The sequence below is a fragment of the Ustilaginoidea virens genome, chromosome 4, assembly GCF_000687475.1.
Source record: "Ustilaginoidea virens chromosome 4, complete sequence".
Taxonomy (NCBI): Eukaryota; Fungi; Ascomycota; class Sordariomycetes; order Hypocreales; family Clavicipitaceae; genus Ustilaginoidea; species Ustilaginoidea virens.
The window spans coordinates 3,392,482-3,416,293 of record NC_057319.1 but is presented as its reverse complement, the minus strand read 5'-3'; the positions used below and the strand labels follow the sequence as shown (position 1 = coordinate 3,416,293).

Below are 23,812 nucleotides of genomic sequence, written 5' to 3'. Positions count from 1 at the left end.
TCCAACAGCTGGCTGTCACTCCGACGACACATCTTATCCAACAGCTGGCTGTCACTCCGACGACACCTGCCACCCCCAACAGCCCATTTCATATAAGGCACGCACCTCTTTCCTTCTGTTCCTCTTCCTCCCTCTTTGTTCCCATTCAAACACATTGCATTTCCTCTCTCTTTTTTTCTTTGGAATTCATACACACTGCATCGCACTTCATTCCCGTCCCCAAGTCCAAACAAACAGTATTCACACGAACACGTCCTGGAAGGCAACTTGCGGGCTCCTAGCATGCTTTGGAACTTGCCAATTATTTCTCCAGAGAGCACTGTTTCTTGTAGGTTCTCTTAACTTGACCTCGTGTATCTCAATGCATTTTCACCTTGGAGAAGCTAACATGTAGCTATAATTGCAATTAGGCTTTTCTACCCCAGCTCCACAATGTCGGAGAGAGGCCGCTCTCCCACCCCGGTGCCAGTTCGGGGCACATCCCAGTCCGGGTCTGGGCCTCCAGGCAGCCGACCTGGGACACCGGCTCCCTCTGGCCCTGGTGCCTCTGGGTGGAAAGCGGGACCGGGGTATGATCCTGCAAAAATGACGACACACAAGATGATTGAGAACACGCGAATGGAGCTTCCGCCAGATGCATTTGTCTTGGACGAACAAAAGGACGTTTTCGCGCTGCGCGGAAACAAGCTCAACAGCGAAGGCTCCAAGGCAATAATCGAGGTCAACCAGTATCGTATGACCAAGTTTGATTTCAACAAGAAGATTTACCAGTACGATGTGAGCAAAAAGAACCCCTTACTATCCATCCATGTTGGAGACGAAAATTTAACCGTCCACGTTCGCAGGTCATCATATCCCCAGACACGGAGACAAAATCTGCTCTGATGAAGAAGATATGGACAAATTCTGCGACAAAAGCTGCGCTGCAGAATTACAACTATAACTCATGGCTATTCGACGGTCGAAAATTGGCTTGGGCTCCAGGTATGGTGAACAAAGGAGAACTGCGGTTCTCTGTAAACCTCGATGAAAACAGGCAGCCAGCCGGTGCTCCGGTACGAGAATCAGCACGCTTTCTCGTCACGCTGCGAGCCACAACTGAAGTGCACATTGCTGCGTTGAGAGGATACCTGGATCGCAAGATTCAGTTCAATACCAGCGTGCAAGTGGCGATGAACTTTATGGACCATCTTCTACGCCAGTGGTCATCATCACGTTTGATCGCCATCAAAAGGAACTTTTACAACCCATCAGAACGAGGCCGACCCCTTCTCGAAGGCCACGTCCTTGAAGTCCACAAGGGAACGTATGCTTCAATTCGGATGAGCCAGAACCTCAACTTTGGAGGTACTGGTCTTGCCTTGAATGCAGACGTGACCAACACTGTGTTTTGGACTGGACCTCAATCCATCGATCAGCTGGTCTGCAATTTTCTGGGCCTGTGTGATCGAAGGTGGAAAGGCCTCAATCCCACCTCAGTGAGCAACGTGCTTCGACCCGTCCAGGGCAGAGACGGGAAATGGCAGTCGTCAGACGCTTTCAAACATTTGCGAAAGATGAGGAGATTGAAATTCACCGTGAAGCATCCCAATCGACCTGAAACCAACAAGGTCTACAGTCTCATGGACTTTGTTTTTCACGAAAAATACGGCCCAGATGGGGCCACGGCAAAAACGGTTACTTTCGACTACAATGGTAATCAAACGAGCGTGGCAGACTACTACCGCCTCAAATACAAGGCGAACTTGAGGTTTGCAAACTTGCCTGTGATTGATGCAGGGAAAGGAGGCTACGTCCCGATGGAGTTCGCAATCATTGAGCCCATGCAGAGGTATTCTTTCAAACTCAACCCGGACCAAACCGCCGCAATGATCAAAATAGCAGTCACCCGTCCGCAACAACGACGAGCAGATATTGAAAAAAATGTTGCGGACTTGAAGTTGTCGGAGGACCCGTACCTGAAAATGTACGGCGTCGAGTTTGAGAGAGGATTCACAAAGACTGAGGCTCGGATTCTGCCTCCACCCTCGGTGAATTTTGGGCAAGGAAACGCGGATCCCAAGTTCTCTGGTCGCTGGGATCTGCGCGGGAAAAAGTTTTGGAAGCAGAATGTCGCCCCGTTGCAGAACTGGGCATTCATTGTCATGGACAATGCCGTGAACTTTCCCCAATTGCAAACGTTTGCCAAGTCGTTCCGTCAAGCCTTTCTGGGACATGGTGGCAAATGCCCGTCTGACGCGCTGCTTCTCAACGTGCCTGGCAACATCAGGAACGACATTGCCCAAGCAATCGCTTGGGCTCACTCGGAGATCTCCAAGCAAAGGGGATATACTCAGCTGATTTTCGTCGTCGTCCAGCACAAGAACAGCCCTCACTACGAGCGGTTGAAGAAGTCGGCAGACTGCCGATTCGGTATCTTGTCCCAAGTTGTGAACGGCAGTGCCGTCGCAAACAACAATGGTCAATACCACTCCAACGTGTGCATGAAGGTGAATGCCAAGCTTGGAGGGGCCACTTCACGCACAATGCCACCATGGAAATCGCAGCCCACGTTCTTCCCCAAGGACAGGCCGACGATGATAATTGGGGTTGACATTTCCCACGGGCCAGTGGGGGGCAGTGCACCGTCCACAGCGGCCATGACAATGGCGGTGGACCGAGACGCGAACCGGTACGCCGCCATGGTAGAGTCGAACGGCTACCGGGTGGACATGCTCACCCCTTCCAACGTGCATTTCATGTTGGGGCAGTTGACAAAGTATTGGATGGCCGGACACGAAAATGCTTTCCCAAAGCACATCATCTACTTCCGCGACGGTGTATCGGAAGGTCAGTTCGCTCACGTTTTAGACCAGGAGGTACGAGAGATCAAAAACTATCTTCGAGAGAAGGCACCCAAGGCGGCACTGCCAAAATTCACAGTCATCATTGCCACCAAACGGCACCACGTCAGGTTCTTCCCGCAGAGGGGTGACAAAAATGGCAACGCGCTTCCGGGAACTTTGGTGGAAAGCGAGGTCACACATCCTTTCATGTGGGACTTTTACCTGTGTTCGCACGTCGCGATACAAGGGACAGCTCGGCCTGTCCACTATCACGTCATCCTGGACGAGATGGGGGTGGCTGTAAATGATTTGCAAAAAATGATTTATCAGCAGTGTTACTCATACGCGAGATCGACGACGCCCGTGTCGCTGCATCCGGCGGTATACTACGCCCACCTCGCAGGACAGCGAGCAAGAGCGCACGAGAACATCGCGACGAGCGAAGGATTCCGTGTTGGCGCCAAAGGCCACGAAATGATACGCGACCAAATCGCAAAGGGTCACACAATGGGAGGGGCGCTTCGAGGCACAGATGCACCGCCGCTGCTTGTGCTGGGAGGAAAGCCCGAGGCCGACAGACCGCCTGCTGAAGGGGAGATGCGCCAGCGGGAGTTTTTCCGCGGGACGATGTGGTTCATTTGAGCGCTTGGCAAGTTTGGACGATTGGGAAAGAGCGTGTGACGACTTGGGGGTTCGGGAGACGAGAGAAAAAACGAAAAGGAGCGACCGGTTTGGCGGGTGTTGGCGGCGGAGGTTACAAGTTGGTGTCGTTTGACGATGGCCAGATTAGCTGAATCAGAAGACATGATATAAATGGCTCACTATTTCCAATGCGAATTGGTGATTTGATGTGACTGACGGGTATGTAGGTGATGTGTAGGAGGTAGGCATGGTTGGTGGTTGCGCAACGTCCAGGTGAAGACCAGACGTCACGTCACGTCAGGTTACGTCAGATCACATCACAGGAGAGTTGAAATGAGCAAAAGCAAGATGGATGACACACGCAAGACGCACGGGATAGATGGCCTTTGCAGGCAGATGGATGCCTTTTTCTACCGGCGCACGGTGTTGCTTGAAGTGTATGTGTGGAGAGGGAGAGGGAGAGGGAGAGGGAGAGGGAGAGGGAGAGGGAGAGGGAGAGGGAGAGGGAGGGGAGAGAGAGAGAGAGAGTGAGTGACGATGAGACGAGAGGCCTCATGTCGAGCGTAGGGCAGCGAAGCGTCGATTGGCACCACGTCTCCTGCTAGCGGCCAATCGGGAAGTGTTCCTGGGGATGTTTTCAGCCGATCGGGAGGGAAGGAATGCACGACCCGCGTGGCTTGGGTGTGGTGGGGGGGATGAAGGAGAGATATTCATCGCGCGGATTGTGATGTCATTGGTACGGGATGGAGGATCCGATCTTGAAGTCGGACGTCGGAATCAGGATGGATTCGATATCCAAGGCTGACCTGACCTGACCTGATCTGACCGTTGAGCGTGGAATGGGATGGTGGGTGCGCGCGCCGCCCTTTCTTTTTCTTTCCTTTTTTCTCATTTGCTTACATTTTTACTTTCTTACTTTTTTTCCTTTCTTACTTTTTTTTTTTTTTTTTTTTTTTTTTTCGGTATATATTAGTGGTTGCTTTTATCTCCTCTTGGCAGCGAGCGACTTGTTGCGATGCAGGCGCCCCTTCTCCCCCCAACCAACCAATCACAAGGGTTGCTTCAAGGGAACGTAGGCTCCGCGGGCGAGTGAAGAGCGGGAACGTGTCTTGCTTGCGGCCAGCCACGACGCCACGCGCAGCGGGGGTCCAGGATTAGCCATGATTAGCCATGATTAGCTATGATTAGCCATGATTTAGCGTTTTCGATGTTGTTGTGGCTGGCACCTGAGAAGCCAACTACATAGGTAGCTTGAAGAGGGCCAAGCGCCGCCAAGGGAGAAGGAAAAGAAAAGAATACGATGAATTCCTTGGCGGTCGCCGAGTCTGGCCTGACTCGTTTGTACGGCTTGTCCTCTTTTGGGCGGGGCGTTGCAGGGAAGCAGGAGGAAGCAGGAAGCAGGAGGAAGCTGGAAGCTGGAAGCAGGAAGCAGGAAGCTTATGTGGGAATCGGGACGATGAAGCCTTTTTGGAGGCCCACAGCGTTCACAGCGCCGGGTCAACGGGGGTGGGTTGATCCGTCACCGATGGATCACGGATGGCAGGATTGGTCTGCTGCTGGATTTTCATCTTCACCCTTCTTTCCATTGCCACTGCCATGGCCACTCCATCCTCAATTTTTATGCTCGTTTCCATCTTCACCACCCCCCCCCCCCCCCCCCCCCCCTTCCCCCCGCCCACTCTTCCCCCCCGACGAGAGCAGCGAAAGAGGGTAGAGGAAAGGGCCAAGACGACGAACAGACGTGGAATAGACAAGGCAACAACCTCCCACTAAATAGGTAAGTAACAAGGAGCAAGAAGAGCAGAAAGGGAAGGAAGGAACAAAGACGGGAGAGCCAGCTTGCATCGCTGGGTGGGGTCCCCACTCTCCTGAGATTGGGCAACAGACAGGGATTCTTGCGGGAACCCGGTGGGCCAAAAAAAAAAAAAAATTGCCCATTGGGCGACAGGGCAAATCGACCACTGGGCCGGAGCAAAGCGCCCGGGCTGTTTCCGGAAGCCCACAAACAAGTTCAGTTCACGCTAAGCTTTCATTACGTCTGGTCGATGCGGGGAGCTGGAGGGAGCTGGAGGGAGCTGGTGGAAAGGAAGCCGCGACCGACGAGACGTGATTTGTAGCTGGCTGGCTGTCTGCCCCGTTGGACCAACGACGGGGGGTGAGGGGGGGGCATTCAAGGAAGTTTAACTTACTTATAACTTGGCAGAGGGCAAGGGAGCGGATTTGGGAGCAGATTTCCATTGGAGTTTTTCGTGGCGGAGGATTGACGGGTCACCCCACGCACGACGCACGGGTGGTCGGTCAGATATAAGTCGGACGAGTCAAGCTGGACTTTCCTGAGCCCCAGCCCGAGCCCGAGCCTCTGGATCGCTAGCAGGGATGCACCAAATGGGCAATGGGCAAAGATGGGCAATGGGCAATGGGCATGTGCAAGTGGAGCATCCCGGATTCCGCAAAGGACTTGACCGCAGTGGAACACCACAGTGGAACACCGCAGTGGAACACCGCAAAGGACCAGACAGCACCTTACATAAGGTACCTACCTAGGTACCTAGGTACCTAAAAAGCTACATGCATGTACCTGCCACGGGTACGCGCGCTACCAAGCCCGCTAAGCTTGTTCCGCATCGAGATCGATCTCTGCACCCATTTCCCGATCACAGCGCCGACGACAATCCGGTATCACCTTGATCCAAACAAGGTACGGAGTACGGGGACCGCGCCTCGTCCGTCGCCTTTTGCCCCCTGCGACCGAAACCTGTCGGGCAACAAACGGGCTGGCAGCACCAGGCTGGCTGGCTGGCTGGCTGGCTGGGGCCGTTTTTGGCTTTGTATAAAACTTGGCAATGCCTTGGGCCTGCCCAACGTGTTGTGTTGTGTCTTGGGGGGTCTTTGAAAAAGAAAATCCAAAATCCGCAGAATCTCAGAACCACAGAACCACAGAACCACAGAACCCGCCGCCGCCATCTCCTTGCCCGAGTTGGTTGATCCGTCCTGTCCTGTCTCCTGTCCTGTCCTGCCCTGTGACTGCACTGCGATTGCCGTCGCGCTCTTCTGCCCGCAGCCCGGCCCCATCGCGCCTTCCTCGACTGCCGCGAATAGACTTCAGGGCTACATACAGATCAGATGTGGCAGGAGCATCCGGCGAATAATAGACCGAGCTTTCTTGGCCGCCCCGTACCCAATTCGAAATCACACCACCAAGACAAGTAAAGCCGCAGCTCCAGCTCCAGCTACCGCCACCGCTACAGCTGCCGCTACAGCTACCGCTACAGCTACAGCTACCAGACAGCTACGGCTGCACAACGACGAATTGACGACCGCTTGAACCGCAACGACAGCCGCAACCACAACAATCGCAACCACAACCACAATCGCCAACGCACACGTCTTCGGCCTTGCGTTGCCTTGCATTGACTTGCCTCCCTATCCCTCACGGCATCGAGATACTCCCCCCACCCGCCCCTTTCTCTGGCGGCTGCAGTTACTCTCTCTCTAGACTCTGGTAGATCCGACCCGTCTGAAAGCTTAAAGCTCCGCCAAAGAGCCCTCGTCACGCCATTTCGACAAACCCCGTCGCTGTTAGCATCTCGTCCGTCCCTTTTTTGCTGCACTGGTCCTGGGCCGCCTGTCGTGTGCTCAGTTGGGGCTTGAGCTGCAGGTTCCTCTTATCTCGATTCGGGCAGATTGCACCTTTGCCGACTACTACCAATATCATCCATCAACTTCTGGCCCTTCAACATCCTTCGTACCCGTGTCGTCTTCAAAAGGTCGGTCCACCGCGAAATAGGCCAAGCCACCGTCTCTTCAACTAACATAATCAAGCCTACATATAAGAACCCTTGCGCGCTTCCAAAGGGAATCTTGGACGACTCCCGAAATAACTGCACAACATGCCCAGAAAAGCTTCCATAGACACCAAATACATGGATGATCCACTGCTTACGGAAAAGACGGCGCGGAAGGTATGGCCAGATACCTCTTTCCTCTTCTTTTCCTCTCTTTCTCTCTCTCTCTCTCTCTCTCTCTCTCTCTCGCTCTTCTTGATTTTTTTGATTTTTTTTCTTCATTTTTATGCTTTTGACTTTTTCCTTGCAGCTGTGTGCGCCCCCCTGTTTCTTTTATTTTCTCAGCCACACACTCTGTTTTTTTATTTTTTTTCTTCCCCCCTTTTCCTCTTTGTCTTTCTTTTCCTTTTCTTCCTTTTATAATCTTCGTCTTCTTCTTCGTCTCTTCTCCCTCTTCTACTCCTTCGATCGTAATCACAGAACACAAGTGCGCCGAACCCAGGAACCAAAAACTGACTAACCCTTATAGACGGAACGATCACACGAAGAGAATCAGGAGCGGGCGTACATTGCTGCCTCGAGGAGAGCAGATCGCAGCATAGAGGCTCGGGTGCAATCTGCTCGCATGGCCAGCGAGATCCACAAGAAACGCACGGGAAAAGGTTTCAAAATCACAGAGGAAATTGTTATGAAAGAAGAAATGTACGAGGAAGAGGACGACGACTTGCCACGCTCCTACCGGCTGCTCAGCGCAAATATGCAAACTTCGTCACCCGAGCTCAACTCCCGACTCGATGCCTACCTGTCAAACAAGGTGGCCATGTCCCAGATGCTTGCCAGGACAAATGAGGAGTGGCGCGAAAACGAAATCAACAAGCTCTTTGCCGAGTCTTTTCCTAACGCCGTGCCGGCGGCCCAACACATGAACCAATTCCAACATCCACAACAACAGCAACAACAGCAACAACAGCAACAGCAACAACAGCAACAGCAACAGCAACAGCAACAGCAACAGCAACAACATCAATATCAATATCAACACCAACACCAACACCAACAACAACAACAACATCATCATCAACAACAACAACAACAACAACATGTGCCCGCCAACCTACCCATGTATCAGCCGCAATCAACCGAGCCCTTTTCTCCAGCAAACTACGCTCCAGCCGCCTATTCGCCCGAATGCTACTCGCCGACTTCTTTCTCACCGGCTCCGCAAATGGCGGTGCCTCCGCCAACCCATCATCCTATTCTCGCATCCATCAGCTACCATCCTCGAACGAACCTTCAAAGACGAAGATCTCGCGCTTCCGCATCCCCTTCAGGCAAGAGTCGTCGAGGCAGTTCCAAGTCGTTGTCTGGATTGTCCAAAGTGACCAAAGCCGATGTCTCAGTGGCACGCGCAAATCCAGCTCTCGAGCACGCCGTCGACAGCGCCGTGTCGCCGCTGACACCAGACGAGGGTGGTCTACCCAGCGTGTCCGCCTTTACAACCGAACTGCCTCCGGAAGCGCGCATGATGCTGGATGGAGTCGGTACTGACGCAGTTTTGAACCAGACGCTGGCTAACCAGGACAACATGCAAGCACCCCACAACTGGTTCGACCCATCTATGCTGTTTGATGACTCGTCGGCCTTTCCTCGAACGACTCCTATGGATCAGATCGACCCTGGCTTCGTACCCGAGTTTTACGGGGTGGATGCCGAGGAACCCATGGCCAAGTGTGTCATGCCCAATAACGATGAAGACTGGCGAAGCTTTCTCAACGAGGCGGCATGGGGCCCTGAGCAGTAGCAAGAACGCAAACAACTGCAGCGGAGTTTTTTTTTTTTTTTTTTTTTGAACCGTGACATTGCAACTAAACGTGCATGCTCTCTGCGCAGTTACTAATAGCGACTTTTGCCAGAACAAGCTGCAGATAATGGAGTCTTTGGCGTTTTTTGTCCCGATTAATACGCTTTACTATGGGGGTTCACGACAACAAGGGAAAGAACCTCATCACTGTTTTTTGCATCGGGTATCGATTTCATCGGTTGAGGGGGCTGGGGACAGATGTGTTAATCAAGCTAACTACGACTTGCTTCAAAGAGTAGGATGAGAGAGAGACCAAGGCTCACTCCACGATTTGGTATACCCAGCGACGGAAGACGGGAAAAGGCAAAATATAATTTACAAGCGGCTTCACGCCACGGGTGGAACAGCGAGTACTTGAATCGGCGAATGATTTTTGTAATGAAGAAGGAGACTCACAAAAACAATAAAAATCAAAAAAAAACTGCTTTACTAACATTTCAAGTGCCAGTTGGATTCTGATGTTTTGTGTATGTGGCATCCGATTCATTGTCTACGAAATTGCCACTGCCTCTACCATATCCCCCCACGTGAAATCTATATCTACATGCACGAGACAAGGGGGAAACATAAACGCGTAGAAGAATAAAAATACTGTGTGCCGTGTGAATCGCCGGTTTTCCCCAAGGAATGAGAGCAACCCGCTAGCAATATGGAGGAGTGCGTGCAAACGGTTGCAGCAACAGAGTTTGAAAACCACCGGCGCGCACCCTTACACGCACGCACTATAATTCCTCGGCCGCAGCTGCCGCCTCGATGGCCCCCTTCTTCCGCTTGTGCCGCTTGTGCTTTGCATCAGCATCTTTCGCCTCGCGTCCACCTGGACGCGGCTGCGGCTGCGGCTGCGGCTGCGGCTGGTCGGTCTCGCGCATCCACGCCTTCCATTCCGCCCTTCTCGACTTGCACAGGTCGCATTTCCAGGTGCGCCAGACGCTCCTCCCCATCCAGGACTGCCGGAGCTCGGCCTCGTGCGAGAGCAGCGCCTGCGCGATGGCCTCCTTGACGTGCAAGGGCAGGCTGAGGTCCTTGCCCCTGGCGGGAAGCTCGGCCACGGCGTTGACCAGGTTGTGGCCGAAGCGGGAGGCGGCCAGGTGGCAGGTGCGCGGGGACAGGGCCGCGACGAGGGCTTTCTGGAAGGCCGAGTTGGCGCTGGGGGTGGCGAGGGCGGTGGTGAGGAGGGTGACGGCGGGCATGGACGCGGCGGCCAGGCGGGCGAGCCGGTCGGGCGGGGTGGCGAGGATGGCCTGGTGGACGGCCTTGGCGGGGCCGGGGCCGGCGGAGAGCATGGCGGCGAGGAGCTGGGCGCCGTGCGACTGGGCGGCGCGGGCGGCGCGGTCGGCGCGGGCGGCGCGGTCGGCGCGGTCGGCGCGGTCCCCGTCGTGGTGATGGTGGTCCCCGTCGTCGTGGTCCCCGTCGTCGTGGCCCTCCCGGCGCAGGCGGCACAGGGAGGCGACCAGGGCGTCGGGCTGGTGGCCGCAGGCGTCCTTGAGGGCTCTGGTGAGCGTCCTGACCTGGTCGGGGGCGCCGCGGGCGGCGCAGCGCTCAAACAGGGTCCGCAGGACGTCGAACCGCGCCTTGGAGACGAGCTGCGGCACCGTCGGCGCCACCTGGCCGACGGCCTCGACGAGCTGGTCCCTGCCGAGGCGGTTGAGCACCCTGATGGCCGGGTAGCAGGCCACGTCGTTGCGCGCGTAGGCCGCTATCCTGGGCAGCAGGACGTGGCGGTTGAGGGGCTTGAAGATCCTCCCGGGGCAGTGCTGCACCAGCGTCTCGACGAGCCGCGAGCCGATCTGGTCGTAGATCATGCCGTGGACGAACTCGGACGCTTCCGACGACGCGTCGGCGAGGGACGCCGGGGCCCCCGGGAGGAGCTGGGCGAGCAGCGACGGGCTGCCGCCGCCGCCGCCGTCGTTGTCGTCGTTGTCGTCGTCGTCGTCGTCGCCGCCGCCGCCGCCGCGGCCATGGTTGTCAGCCTTGCCGGGGGTCGTCAGGTCTAGTTCCAGGAGCAGCTGCAGCGTGGGGTTGCCGACGGGATGCCTGGCGAGGACGCGCAGCGCGGCGCCGTCCAGGCCGGCCGTGCAGCCGGCAATGGTTCTGCGCACCGCCGCGACAAAGGACGCGGGCACAGGCCTCGGCCCCCTGGTTTGCTCGTAGTCGTCGCCGTCGCCGCCGCCGCCGCCGCCGCCGCCGTCGTGGGTGGCCGCCACCGTCACGCCCTCCTTCCTTTTGCTCCTGACGAGGGTCCGCGCCGAGGCGTCCTCGAGCGGCCGGCCCGACAGCACCAGCAGCAGCACGCGCAGCACGTGCGAGGCGAAGCGGTCGGTGACCAGGAAGCCCAGGCTGCCCTGGATCTCGTCCAGCGCCGCCAGGAACAGCTCCTCCATGGAGGCTTCCGGCCCGTCGTGGTCCCCCGCCCCGTCCCTGGCGCCCTGCGTGTCCACCACAAAGCCCGTCATCTCGCGCGAGACGGCCGCGGCGGAGCGAAGGAAGAGCGCCTCGCAGCAGTGGCTGGCGAAGCGGTGCCGCACCAGCGACGCAAAGTGCCCGCCAAACGCGCGGAACAGGCTCTTGCGGCGCGGCGTGCCGCCCAGCTGCACCAGGCGCTCCAGGAGCCGCGAGCACGACTGGCTGCTGGCGAGCTTGAGCTCCTTGCCGCGGGCCTCGGCGAAGACGCCGTCGAGGAAGGCCTCGCGCTCGCCCGGCGTGGGGAACTGGTTTAGGCCCAGCATCTCGTCGGCGCGCCGGAAGTACTCCTGCTCCTCGTCGGTCAGCATCCCGAAGAATTCGACGTCGCCGTGCTGCTGGCCATCTTGCTGGTGATGGCGATGGTCATGGTGACGGTCATGGTGGTGCTGCTCATGGTCATGGTGCTCGTTGCTGCTGTCCTTGGTGCGTTTGCGTTTCGGTTCGTAGCGTTTGCCGGGGCCGTCTTCGTCCTCGCGGCGTTTGCGCTTTCTCTCCTCGCGGTCGGCTCCGCGCTTCGTTCTTGGCTTTGGCATGTTCTCTCTCTCCCTCTCTTTCTTTCTTTCTTTCTTTCTTTATTTATTACTAGGGTGATGGAACTTGTGAGGTGGATGGAAAGTCGAGAGTGGAAAACGTTGGCGGGCAAGTTTCAACTTTTTTTCTGGGGGGCGGCTGACGATCGGCCGATAAGGATTCTTATCAGCGTATCTTATCAGTGCATCCACTTTTGAGGACCCAGTGCGGCCCGGCTGAAGTGCCTGCCCCTCAATGCTCATCACTAAATCATCAATCCGATTTCCGATTTAATAATGGCAATGGATATAACGCAACACGCGACGAGGGACAAGTCCAGCGAGGGACAAGTAGAGGCGAGTGTTTTTTTTTTTTTTTCTTTTTCTTTCTTTTTCCCGTGACACGGTCTTCCCGAGAGAGAAAAGAGGAAAAGCTACGACCCGAGCGAGACTGGGACCCCACTCGCCACTCCCCGGATTCCGCGCAGAAATCTAAAAGTCCACGTCCGTCAAATAACGGATGGGCCGGTCATGCAGGCTTTTTATCCCTGCCGCCCCCCGTTCAAGCGACTTCTACTTCTTTTGCAACCTCGTCCAATGCCTTGGTCAACCCCTCGACGGTCCCAACCAAGGTTTGCGCATTGACTACGATCCTTAGGAAATGCCCCACGTCTCCCGGAGCGTAGTCCACCATGAACCCGCGGCCCATGAGCTTCTTGACAATGGCCTGTGTGCGGCTCGTGTTGGCCGCCGCATCGTCCGAAAGCCGGCCGCCTGGCGCATGGTAAAAGCACACCTGCAGGCAAGGCGGCGGGTCCGGCGACACCATGGCAAAGTTGCCCGTCTGCCCAATCAGCTTGTGCAGAATCCGTGCCATGTCAAAGGCGTGGTCTATCTGCTTCTGGAAGCCGTTGGCTCCGTAGTACAGCCAAGCAAGGGCCACCTTCAAGCTGTCTCCGCGACGGCCGCACTGCAAGGTGAGGTCTGCCAGATCCCAAAAGTCGCCGTCGGAGGACTCGTGGAACAGGTACCCGGCCGCGGTGCTGTTGGCCTTGTTGAAGACCTTCATGTCGGGCCCCAACAGGAACGAGCAGGTGGTGGGGGCATTCATCATCTTGTGAGGATTGATGGTGATGGTGTCTGCAAGGTGGGATCCTTGCACCTTCCACTTTTGCCTTTCCGAGAAGACGACCGGCCCGCCCCAGCTGGCGTCGATGTGCATCCAAAGCCCAAACTCCTTGCAGACGCTGGAAATCTCGACAAAGGGATCAAAGGAGCCTCTCACGGTGGAGCCGGCAGTGGTGTTGACGTAGAGGGGTGTTTTGCCTTGCTTCTTGGCGCTGACAATCAGCTCGCGGAGGGCGTCCGGGCGCATGCTCCCTCCGTTGTCGACGGGGACCTTCCAGACGTTGGCAGACCCGATGCCGCAAATCATGGCACTCTTCTCGACCGAGTAGTGTCCATGCGCGCTGGTGAAGACGACAAAGTCGTGCTGCCCATTGCCCTGGGTTTTGCGGTCGGGGTACAAGGTGTGGAGGGCAACGACGAGCGAGGTGAGATTCGACGAACTGCCGCCTTGGCAGGTGACGCCGCCGGCTCTTGGGCCCGTCAGGCCAAACTTATGGGCCAAGGCGCGCGCGGTGGCCTTTTCGATGACGGTCAGGGCCGGTGACACCTGGTACACGTGGAGCTGCGCGGCAACAGTCAGCACTGACTATCTGGAACGAGCAGGCAGGGAGGAAAGAGGGGGCGAGAAAGCGGAGGCGGGAGGCGGGAGGCGGGAGGCGGGAGGCGGGAGGCGGGAGGCGGAGACGGATGGATCCATCAACGTTACATTTGTGTTGAGTACGGAGAGCACCACGTCGGAGATGACGCCAACCTAATGCAAGGGGCAAGTTAGTCAGTTTGGTTTCTTTCTTTACTTGTCCTCAACAAGGACAGTCTCCCATGCACTCCGTACAGCCCTTGATTCGGAGAAATCGGAGGAGTGTGGGCGGCGGGCTCGGACCAACGGGATTATTGCTGGCATATAGTTTGTCCATGAACCCCTGATCCCAGGTATTGACGCTATATCTGAGAATATTGGCAATGGCTTCCAACAACCCTTGTTTGCCACGGCCATCTGCGGGCAAGGAAAAATTGAGACTGGCGGCAAGCTTGTCGGGCCCGGTGCAGGCACTCTGGACAAGCACGTTGTGAGGACGGCCCGCGGCGTTGAGAGGAAGTCGACCAGTCTGTCTGTCAGCGGCAGCGTCGTCGGCCGCCCTTACGAATGGCACAATCAGGTCACGCACAGCCAAGAGAAGCTGCAGATGTTGGGCGTTAGCGCAGGTCGGCTTACTGAAACAGAGGGGGGGGCGGGCGGGATGAGCACTGGGAAGCCAAACTCCTTTGGTTTGGGACATCCGCCGCACAAGGAGTCGCACATGCAGGAACCGGGGCAAGGAACTCACGTCGTCCAACTCGTCGGCCCTGCGCAAGGGCGAGGCGTGGCCATTGGCGGCGGCATGGACGTCGGCGTGGGCTGCTGGGTCGTGGGAGGCTGTCATGGCGGTTTCGGTAGCGTGTGGTTTCGGTTTTTTTTTTTTTTTTTTTTTTTTTTTTTTTTTTTTTCTTCCCTCGTTTACGCGATGACTGGAGGCTTGCCTACTGCATGTGGCCTGCTAAAGTACATAGACGGCCGAGGCGCAGTGACTGCAGTGTGCGGGGTGCACGCGAGGGAAGGGAGATGATGATGTGCGGGATAAAGGCAACGAACGGGAGAGGCAAGTAGGTAAGGTATGGTATGTATGTATGCATGTCTTGAGACCGGCAGGAGCAGAAACAAAATGGGCCGAGCGAGACGACTGCGGACAACTGACGACTTACGAGCCAAATGCATGTAAGTATTCCCGGCGAGAAGGTGGGAGGTACCTGCGCGGTAGGTTAGTGGGCTGGGAGGTACATCCACGGGTAAGGCGGTTGATGAAGCCTTGGTTTACTCTAGCCCGGATACGGAGTAGTGATTGACTTGGTCGGCGATGCGGAGCACGCCAAAGGCGAAAAAGTGGGCACTGGGAAGCGGGACAGCTGGCAACACACATTGTTTGAAAGCCGGCCGGCAGCTGGTCGGCTTGACTCGGGACGACTTTGCTTGCCTTTGTTGGTGGTGCGCTTGTCTAATGTCATGCCGTAAAGGGCATGTGCGAGGGGCAGGGCATGTGCGAGGGGCAGGGCAGGGCAGGGCAACCCAGATCGATTGGGGGCATTTGGCACTGCAATTGCTATTGCAACCTAGCCCCGTCAAGTGCAACGCCCAAGAGAGCATGTAAATGTAACATGTAAGTTGACGATTTGACGGCATTCAGCAGCTTGGGGGCCTGGGCACCCCCAGGTACATACCTACCGGATTGACGGCCCCGTGTCCCGGAACCCAGGAGGCAGTCGGGAGTCCAAAACCATTGCCAGGACCATTGCCCGTCCTGACGACACTGCAAAGGCGACCTTTTTCCCCCGTCGTGACCTGGCTGACGTGCTGATTCCTGCAGACACTTGTTCCGAACGCAAGCCAGACTCGGCCGGCTTGCCGACGTCGCCTACCCGCCCCCGTCCGTGCAGCCAACCTGGACAAAACGCTGTCGAGACGACCCATCGACTTGCATTTCCCCTGCCCTGCCGGTCGATGGAATCTCGCATGTCGCATGTCGCTTCCCCTCGCGTGTATGGTGGATCAGGGGCACCATGGCCCATGGCCCCCGGTCGACGCTGGACGTCGGGCACCGCCAGCGGGGGTTGGTGCGCTTTGCAACAGGCCTCAGTTGCAGTTGACCCGTTTGACGGGTCCTTTGCAAGAGTCAATCTACATATCTGGCTGGTCTGGTCAGGGGGCTTCAGGGCCGTCAGGCACCCCCAACCCCAACGCACGCAAGCTGCTTCCGTCTGTGTCGTCAGATGTCGCCTGCATCGTCGCCTGCATCGTCGCCTGCATCGTCGCCGACTGCATCGTCGCCGACTGCATCGTCATCGGCGCCTTTGGGCTGACCCGCCTCGGCTGAGTGCTCTGTTGACACCTTTGCCTAACTCTAACTCGCATTGACACGCACCTACCCACTCAGCCAGGGGCGGCTACGGAGAATTATAACTTCAAAGTAATACTCCGCTCGCATTGACCTTACTGCATGCCGTCTTCTTCTTCTCCCCTGGAGACTTGGCCCCGGCGTGACCGTGCAGGCACCCCCAGTTGCCCAAGGATCGTCTCGACCACGTCCAACTCTGGAGGCGTCAAGTGATCTAAAACGGTCTGTTTTTGGGATCCCTCTCTTCGTGGCGCAACACTGCAAGTCATGGCACTGTAATTTAAGCCGCGGTCGGAGCAGCGTGCAGTGTGCAGCGTGCAGCGTGCACTGTGCGGTGGGCGGTGGGCGGTGGGCGGTGGGCAGTGGCACCACGCCATGTATTGATTGATGCTGCCATGGTTGTAGTGCAACGGTCAGCCACATGTCCGCTACAATACGTACATGTAGGTACCTACCTAGGTAAGATAGGTAGGCAGGTACACACATGTACCTACGTACCCGGCCAGTTGACCTAGCATCGCGTGAAATATGCAGGGCGTTTTAGGTCCATTTAACCCCAGATGCCCCACCCTTTGCACCCAAAACACCACAGGCAGATACCAAACATGCCAGCCGTCATTGATCTTATCCCTTCATGTTGACCTCCGCCTCCGCCTCCCACACATCACCACCTCTGTCAGCCCTCCGCTCACATTCCCTCTTTTTTTTTTTTCCTTTTTTTTTTTTTTTTTTAAAACCATCCCGCTCCTTGCGCCCGACGATTGACGGCTCTGCGGGCGAGCCGCCTGCTTCGTACTTGCAGCACAGTCTTACGAGTTTGGTACATACAGCAAGCACACTGCCTGCGGCCTTCGCGCTTCGGGCTTGCAACCCAACCCAACCCGGTCGGCAGTTGGGCCGCTGCCTTTTTCTCCTGCAGGCCCCCAGCCTCAAGACGAAAGCGAATCCGTTCAGGGATTTTGTTATTTTATTTTATTTTATTTTATTTTATTTTATTTTATTTTATTTTATTTTATTTTTTTTTTTAGAAATAGCGACAAGCAATAGCTCCCCTGACCCTCCCCCGGACGGCACGTCCTGTTATCTCGCAGCCGATTCGGCAATTCATTGCGTCCTCGCCTCGCTCAAACGACAATTCAGATCCCCCCTCCCCCCCCCACCAACTTCATTACCTCCCAAGTTGCCGACCTGCTTTGTTGCCTGTCTGGCGTTGCAGGTCAACAACAACCCGCAGACTCGGCAAGCGGTCTCGTCGTCGACGGCGCGACGACGGACGGCCGCGCAGACGCTGTGAAAAATCTCCATCAACACACTTGACGGTCCTTTTCCCACGCTGCCTCCATCCTTTGTTTGGCAATCCTGGCATTCCCCATGGCGCTGGGAACTAGAAGGCTGGACCTAGAAGAAGGCGGGAACTGGTCTGGTCGCTGGATCCCTCCCCTGCCTTGTGTGCCGGCCATGGCTTCCCAGCATGACCATCACCCAGCTGTTCCCATCTCCATCACGATATGCGGCGACGGCGGCTGTGGCAAATCATCCATCACGCTTCGCCTGGTCCGCTCGCAATGGACGTCAGAGTATGACCCGACCATCGAGGACTCCTACAGCGTCACTCGTCGCATCGACGGCACCGTCTACCACCTGTCCCTCACCGACACGGCCGGGCAGGAGGAATACCGCGGCATGTGGGCGTCGTCCAACCTCGGCGCAGACGCCTTCCTGATGGTGTACGACATCACGTCGCGCGACTCGCTCGACGCCCTGCAATACTTTGACGACCTCATCGACATGGAGGCCGAGATCAGACGCGACAACGCCCAGCGCGCGCGAAAGGCGGGCGTCAACCCCGGCCACGTCAACACCGGCACCGGCAGCGGAACCAAGACGGTGCCTCCCGTCAAGATCGTCGCCGGTAACAAGTGCGACCTCCAGGAGAGTAGGCAGGTCCCTGCCGCCATCGGCCTCGAGTGGGCTCGCAAGCGCGGCTGCGGCTTCATGGAGACGAGCGCCAGGCTCGAGGTCAACATTGAAGAAACCTTTGCCCTCATTGTCCGCCGCGTCGTCGAGAGGCGCCGGCTCGTCGAGATGGGTGTCTGGGAGAAGGCGGAAGAGATGAAGATGAATGCCCGGGGCATGACGGAGCCGCTGACGCCTTCGCCACCGGAAATCGAGTCCGAAAAGAGAGACGCCGGGCTACGAGGCCCAACCCTCCACGGCGAAACCCGCTTTGGTCGCGGCCGAGGTGGTTTCTGGAAGAGGCTCCGGTGCTGGTGACGAGTCACAAACCATTCCTTCATTCCCTTTTTGTTTTTGTTTTTGTTTTTTTTTTTTTTCTTCTTATTTTTGATGGCTTCCGACGGTGGCCATGTAAGACGGGCACGAGACATGTGTAACTGTGGAGCGTATTCTGCCGACTTTGCAATCATTTTACCCGGACCCTTGTGCAAAGGTGGTCTGCTGGTTTTTTCTCTACTCATCTTCTCTTTTATTTCCATAAACTTTTTTTTTTGTTTATTTTCTTTGTCGCGTTCCCGCATCCTCCACGCTTTTACGTGACAAAAGACCATGCCGTCTCTCTAGGCGTCACCACGTTACAAACCGTCTCGAGGCATCCATCAGACACATTCCCTTTGGGGGGCCGATATGAGACGTGCACGGAGCGATGTTACGGCGTGCTCGGGCTACGACCCCCCCCCCCCTTTTTTTTTTTTTTTTTTTTTTTTTTTGTTTCTTTTCCTTTTTTTCTTGTCTAGCGATCTGGATGGACCCCCATCGTGTCGATTTTGTTTTTCTTGGATGGGATGGCTTGTGGTGGACCTATGCATTGGTCGTGGGACGGCCACGTCCGATTTTTGGCGCAGCAATTGTCCTTTCTTTTTCTTTTGCTGGGTACTAAAAGTATTGTTATTTTTTTTTTTGCGCTCCCCCGGTCAGCCCTTTTTCTCGGACGTATTCAAAACAACACAAGCCGCGCGGTTGGATAAAGTCAAGTCTCTCTGTTTCATATACTTGCTCATGGCACCGCAACCGCACTGCCTACGCAGTTTACCCCCCCTGATTTCCGGGGCTGATATGATATGTGTTGGCTACGTCCCAACTCCAGATGAGAAAACCCCCCCCCCCATCAGGGCACGGAAGATGACCCCTAGAGCACGAAAAGGGGTAGTAGAGTGGTCGGTGGTGATGGGGCACACTCACAAGAGGAGCGAGCCTGTAGTTTCTACGAGGGAGAGGGAGAGGGAGAGGGAGAAGAGCAGGTCCAGAGGAGCCCGTGCGTGTGTACAGAGTCGGTCCCGCATGCTGGCCGAGCATACATAGTTTGATTTGGGCCTCGTGTGATATATACCGACCAGCAACTCTTTTCTTCTCCGGGACAAAACTCGTTCCCATAACGTGTACCAACATTACGTCACGAAACATCACAGAAAGGAACAAAAGCAAAAAAAGGGGGGGGGGGGGAAGACGACTTTCACCAGACGCCGTCGCCACTTGCGGAAAACCCAGCCCAATCATCCTGGGCCCCTTTTTGCAGGCGCTTTTTCTTTTTTTCTTTCTTCTTGTTTCACTGCTTGCTGGCCACCCAATCTTTCCACTTCTTAAAGTCGGGATAGTTGAGGGTAGCCTTGCTGCCGCGATACCTCGTCACCTTCAAATCCAGAGACTTCCACTTTGAGCGGCCGGATGACCAGCCAGCTTTCCTGACCAAGCTTTGCAGGGCTTCTTCCTTGGTCCAGCCTTGCTCGGCTGCCACGTCTGGAAGATAGGTGGCGCCGAAATGCTGGCCTCGGTCAAAAAACGAGATCCTGATGCCGTGGGTGCCCACTTCCCAGTCGTACGCGTCGTCCACCTCTTCAAAGTCGGTCAGCAGCGTGACGGCGGCCTGCAGCCTCGGCAGCTCCGCCCTGGCGATTGGGGAGAAGCGCGAGTCGTGCAGGGCCGAGATGGTGGCATACTCGGGCAGGCCGACGGCGAGGGGCTGGGCCTCAAAGGTGCCAATGCACCCGCGGAGGGACGCGTCGCCGTCTCCCGAGACGGTGTTCCAGGTGACAAAGAGAGGGGCGGAAGAGGCGGCCAGCGGGAGGGAGCAGGTGGACGTCGCAGGCGTGGAGGACGACCAGGCAGGCGACGCGGCGGAGGACGACTCGGAAGAATCGGCGTCGGCGGCCAGGCGTCGGAGGGCGGGGAGCTTGGGAGCTGCTCCGGCTGGCGGCTCCGAAACCGAGCTGACGTAGAGAGCGTACGAGGACTCGACCTCGCTCAGGGAAAGGGGTTTGCGCTTCTCGAGATGGGCGTCGAGGACCTCGAAGCATGTCAAGCAATGAGCAGCAGTGGCCATGTTGGGGCTTACTGGCGCGTGTTGGAAAAAAAAATAAAATAAAATAATAAAAAACAACAACAACAACAACAACAACAACAACAACAACAACAACAACAACAACAACAACAACAACAACCGGACGAAGAGGGGGAGGGGGGCCGGGAGCGGGGGACGGGTCCTGGGTCCCAAAGGAACAGAGAGCGGCAGGGACAGTAAGAGGGACTGGCTGGTGGCTGCGAGTGGATTCAATCAAGCCTGACTTGTCGACGACACGGCAAAGTTGGCGGGTTGAGCAATGACGCGCTGAAAAGGACCAGGGAAGAGGGGGATTTGCAGACAAGCCGGTGTTTGCTTGTCCAGGAGTCCGAGGAGTCCCAGGCCGGGAGGTTGGCTGGGGTCAAGCTGAATATCAGCCCACCAGCAGTGCCCCCCACCTGGCCCCCCACCTGGCACCCCACCTGGCACCCCACCCGGCCTCGCCGGGAATCCATCCCTACATAACCCCGCTATTGCTCCTTCCCCTCCGACATGCCCGGCACTTTTGCCACACGAGTTGCCCTCCTTAACCCCCTAAGAAACGAATTTCCCAAGAAAAAAGACGAAAAAATACAGAAACCGGCAACGGCAAACACAAACACAAACACAAACGGAGAGACGGGGATGCTTTGTCTCATGTCCTTTCGTGACATTCATCAGAACACGCCCTCGGTGCTGATGCTCCGCCGCCGCTCTGGAATGGCTGACGCGTCGTTACCAAGGTTTCATCCTCCGCCAGCGTTGGCCGAAATCAGGTCACAAGCCGCGGCAGCGACAAGCCCAAGCCCGCGTCAATCTTTCCAAAGGCATCATATCATCTCAGCGCCATGCTCCTGCTCGGCAGGCAGCTGTGCGGTGGCGGACGAGGTTGCACCGACTCCTGAGCGCCGAAACCGTCCGAAAGCGCGCCCCCCCCCCTTGAAGCACGCCCGTCGTTTCAGCGGTTTGCCTGGCCCCGAAATTCCAAAACACAAAAGCAACTCCCGTGCAAAAGCAGGATTCATTTCATTCACCCTTGTTACATGACCCGACCCGTCGAAAGGGGAAACCGGCGGCTTGGCAAGTTTTTCTTTTTTTTCTTTTTTTTCTTTTTTTTTTTTTTTTTTTGCCCCTGGCGTGCGCCGTGCGGACTCTGCCTGGCTGCCGAGTGTGATGCGAGGAGGCGTTCTCCTTGGTGCAGGCCGAGGCCGATTTTGCATGGCGCCCGCTCCTCGTCTGATCCTTGTCTGATGTGATGCTCGCCGCCCGTCAAGGCGCGGCAAGGAACGTCGCCCGTTTCGGGAGAGTCTGGTGCGGTCTCAAGCGGCAGCTGGGCGAAACGTCACGGCTTTGGCGCCCTTGTGCCATTCTTTGCCCAGCCAAGTCAGTTACAATGAGGCTCGCCGCTCGTCTAAACGCCACCGCTTGATTGATGGTCGTGCTAACTTGTAAGTGGGTTGTAAGTGGGTTGTAAGTGGGTAGAGCTTTCGTTCCTGAGCTGGGCGTTGCGCAACCTTGGAGAGGCAAAAGAACCATTAAAAGCCTGCTGTATGGCCGGCACATGTCCATGTTGGTGTAGAGTTGAATCTTGGAATCTTGGACCCGTGAGCCTCATCGTCCTTTGCCCGCTACATTCCGCTGCATTCTTGCGCATCAACAGTTCGGAAGAGACAGTCATCGTCTTTCCATCGTTCCAAACCCAAACCCATAAACGTACAACATGAAGCTCATCATTGCCACTCTATTAGCCATCGCCGCCAGCGTCATGGCCGCTCCTAAAGGTGTGTGTGCATGCACGATTCTCCCGGGTATGAAGAGATGTATTGACATGAGATTCCAACTATAGATGCCTTTCACGACAGGTTTATTCGTCAGGAAACTGTTGTCGACACTCAGATCCCAGCCATGACCGACAAGGACGGCAACGTTGTTCCTTTCGACGCCGCCAGGGTGAACCAGCCCAACACTGACCCTGGCAACTAAGCCGCGGAATCGTCGATTGCATTCGATCCCGTGCAGTGTAATGAATGATGCAAGTTGGCAAAGCCAGGCACCGGCCGCGAGGCCCACGTCATGTTGTATCATCGACCTTGCCTCCCATTTTTACGACTGCGCAACGATATGTGCCGCCTTACCAGACCAGTGGAACGTTGGAGGAAGCTCATGGTACCCGGAAGGTCAAAGGGGAGCGAGAATGCTACCATCTCTTCTGGGGGAAGAGCGTCGATACATCATGCGCCGTTTTAACCTGGTGGACCCAGGCATTTGATAGTTCCAAAAACTCCGCTGAGGCCTTTTTCTATTTTCATTTTTTTTTTTTTTTTCATTTTTATCCCGGTTTGCGGGTGTTGGCAAGAGTAAAGCTTCGTACGTACGGATCGGTTGGTGGATGCGCTAGGAAGCGATTGCAGTTCTGCTGGTTGTTCAATCCGACGAGGTCGGAGCGAGCATCTGCACATGCGAAGCAACATGACCATGGCAGGATTCCAGGCTCATCAGCAGTGAAAGAAAGATTATGGCAAAGCAGAAATGGCATAAATAAATCTTGGAAAGTATGCAATAGGTCGTTGCGAATGAAAGTCACATTTTTTTGGGGGCGACGTCACTGGCGTGGGCAGTTGCAGCTGGCAGTTGCAGCTGGCAGCTGGCAGCTGCTTGCTACGAGGTACCTCTACCTTACCTAACCTTAGGTACCTGTTTGAAGCTGCCACGCCTCCTTTTTCGTCTTGGACCAAACCGACGGGTTCCTGGCAGCCAGCCAATGAACGTGATTCAGGACAAACCCGGGCGAGCCGGGCGAACCGAACCGTTGCTCCTGCGTCCCGAGTAACCAACTTCCTTCCTCTTCCTTCCTCTTCCTTCCTCTTGGATCGATCCCCATCTCTCCCATTTATTTATCGCTCCGTCAGCTCTGCCTCAGCCGCAAGCCCCTGTGCGCTCGTGGCCAGCCCGCGACAGCAGGGATGCTCGATTCCGTCCGTGACCACGGCAGACTTCTGGACTCCAGCCCCGTCAAACCCATGGATTCCCAGCACATGGCGGCGTACCGAATGCTCCGTCCTCTGTGCCGTCTTAGCAGAAAAAAAAAGTGACGAGGCTGTTGTCCGCTTCAAGTTGTTTGCCAATGGCAACTTCAGCCCCCCTCCCCCTCCCCCGGTCACAAACCCGCCCCCCTCTGAGCTGCAAGCTTGTTGACCTTTTATACTTTACACTGAGCAACGAGGCAGCACGCCCGGACACGAGCCACACACAGGTGGAGCGACACCGAGGGAAACAACAAAAAAAAAAAAAAAAAAAAAAAAAAGAGGCCCAGTGAAGAGCGCCTGGATATTGGCGGCG

General features: G+C 56.2%; 8 protein-coding genes across 8 annotated transcripts; 5 read left to right on the top strand and 3 right to left on the bottom strand.

The window, feature by feature from the left end:
• Positions 1-432: 432 nt before the first annotated feature.
• Positions 433-3,467, top strand: UV8b_05404 (uncharacterized protein; the record flags this gene model as incomplete). The annotated part of the gene is made up of 2 exons (XM_043142901.1): positions 433-777; positions 846-3,467. The coding sequence occupies 2 exons, from the start codon at positions 433-435 to the stop codon at positions 3,465-3,467; spliced, it is 2,967 nt and encodes a 988-aa protein (XP_042998834.1).
• Positions 3,468-7,357: 3,890 nt separating this feature from the next.
• UV8b_05403 (uncharacterized protein) lies at positions 7,358-9,053 on the top strand (the record flags this gene model as incomplete). Its single annotated transcript, XM_043142900.1, has 2 exons — positions 7,358-7,429; positions 7,782-9,053. The coding sequence occupies 2 exons, from the start codon at positions 7,358-7,360 to the stop codon at positions 9,051-9,053; spliced, it is 1,344 nt and encodes a 447-aa protein (XP_042998833.1).
• Positions 9,054-9,835: 782 nt separating this feature from the next.
• UV8b_05402 (uncharacterized protein) lies at positions 9,836-12,109 on the bottom strand (the record flags this gene model as incomplete). Its single annotated transcript, XM_043142899.1, has 1 exon — positions 9,836-12,109. The coding sequence occupies one exon, from the start codon at positions 12,107-12,109 to the stop codon at positions 9,836-9,838; it is 2,274 nt and encodes a 757-aa protein (XP_042998832.1).
• A 538-nt stretch (positions 12,110-12,647) lies between these two features.
• UV8b_05401 (uncharacterized protein) lies at positions 12,648-14,634 on the bottom strand (the record flags this gene model as incomplete). The annotated part of the gene is made up of 4 exons (XM_043142898.1): positions 12,648-13,775; positions 13,920-13,964; positions 14,098-14,391; positions 14,539-14,634. 4 exons carry the CDS (start codon positions 14,632-14,634, stop codon positions 12,648-12,650), a joined length of 1,563 nt encoding a protein of 520 aa, XP_042998831.1.
• Positions 14,635-15,805: 1,171 nt separating this feature from the next.
• Positions 15,806-16,119, top strand: UV8b_05400 (uncharacterized protein; the record flags this gene model as incomplete). Its single annotated transcript, XM_043142897.1, has 2 exons — positions 15,806-15,859; positions 15,949-16,119. The coding sequence occupies 2 exons, from the start codon at positions 15,806-15,808 to the stop codon at positions 16,117-16,119; spliced, it is 225 nt and encodes a 74-aa protein (XP_042998830.1).
• Positions 16,120-17,598: 1,479 nt separating this feature from the next.
• On the top strand, positions 17,599-18,414 carry UV8b_05399 (uncharacterized protein; the record flags this gene model as incomplete). Its single annotated transcript, XM_043142896.1, has 1 exon — positions 17,599-18,414. One exon carries the CDS (start codon positions 17,599-17,601, stop codon positions 18,412-18,414), a length of 816 nt encoding a protein of 271 aa, XP_042998829.1.
• A 1,288-nt stretch (positions 18,415-19,702) lies between these two features.
• UV8b_05398 (uncharacterized protein) lies at positions 19,703-20,476 on the bottom strand (the record flags this gene model as incomplete). Its single annotated transcript, XM_043142895.1, has 1 exon — positions 19,703-20,476. One exon carries the CDS (start codon positions 20,474-20,476, stop codon positions 19,703-19,705), a length of 774 nt encoding a protein of 257 aa, XP_042998828.1.
• Positions 20,477-22,193: 1,717 nt separating this feature from the next.
• Positions 22,194-22,456, top strand: UV8b_05397 (uncharacterized protein; the record flags this gene model as incomplete). Its single annotated transcript, XM_043142894.1, has 2 exons — positions 22,194-22,254; positions 22,320-22,456. The coding sequence occupies 2 exons, from the start codon at positions 22,194-22,196 to the stop codon at positions 22,454-22,456; spliced, it is 198 nt and encodes a 65-aa protein (XP_042998827.1).
• Between the last annotated feature and the right edge of the window lie 1,356 nt (positions 22,457-23,812).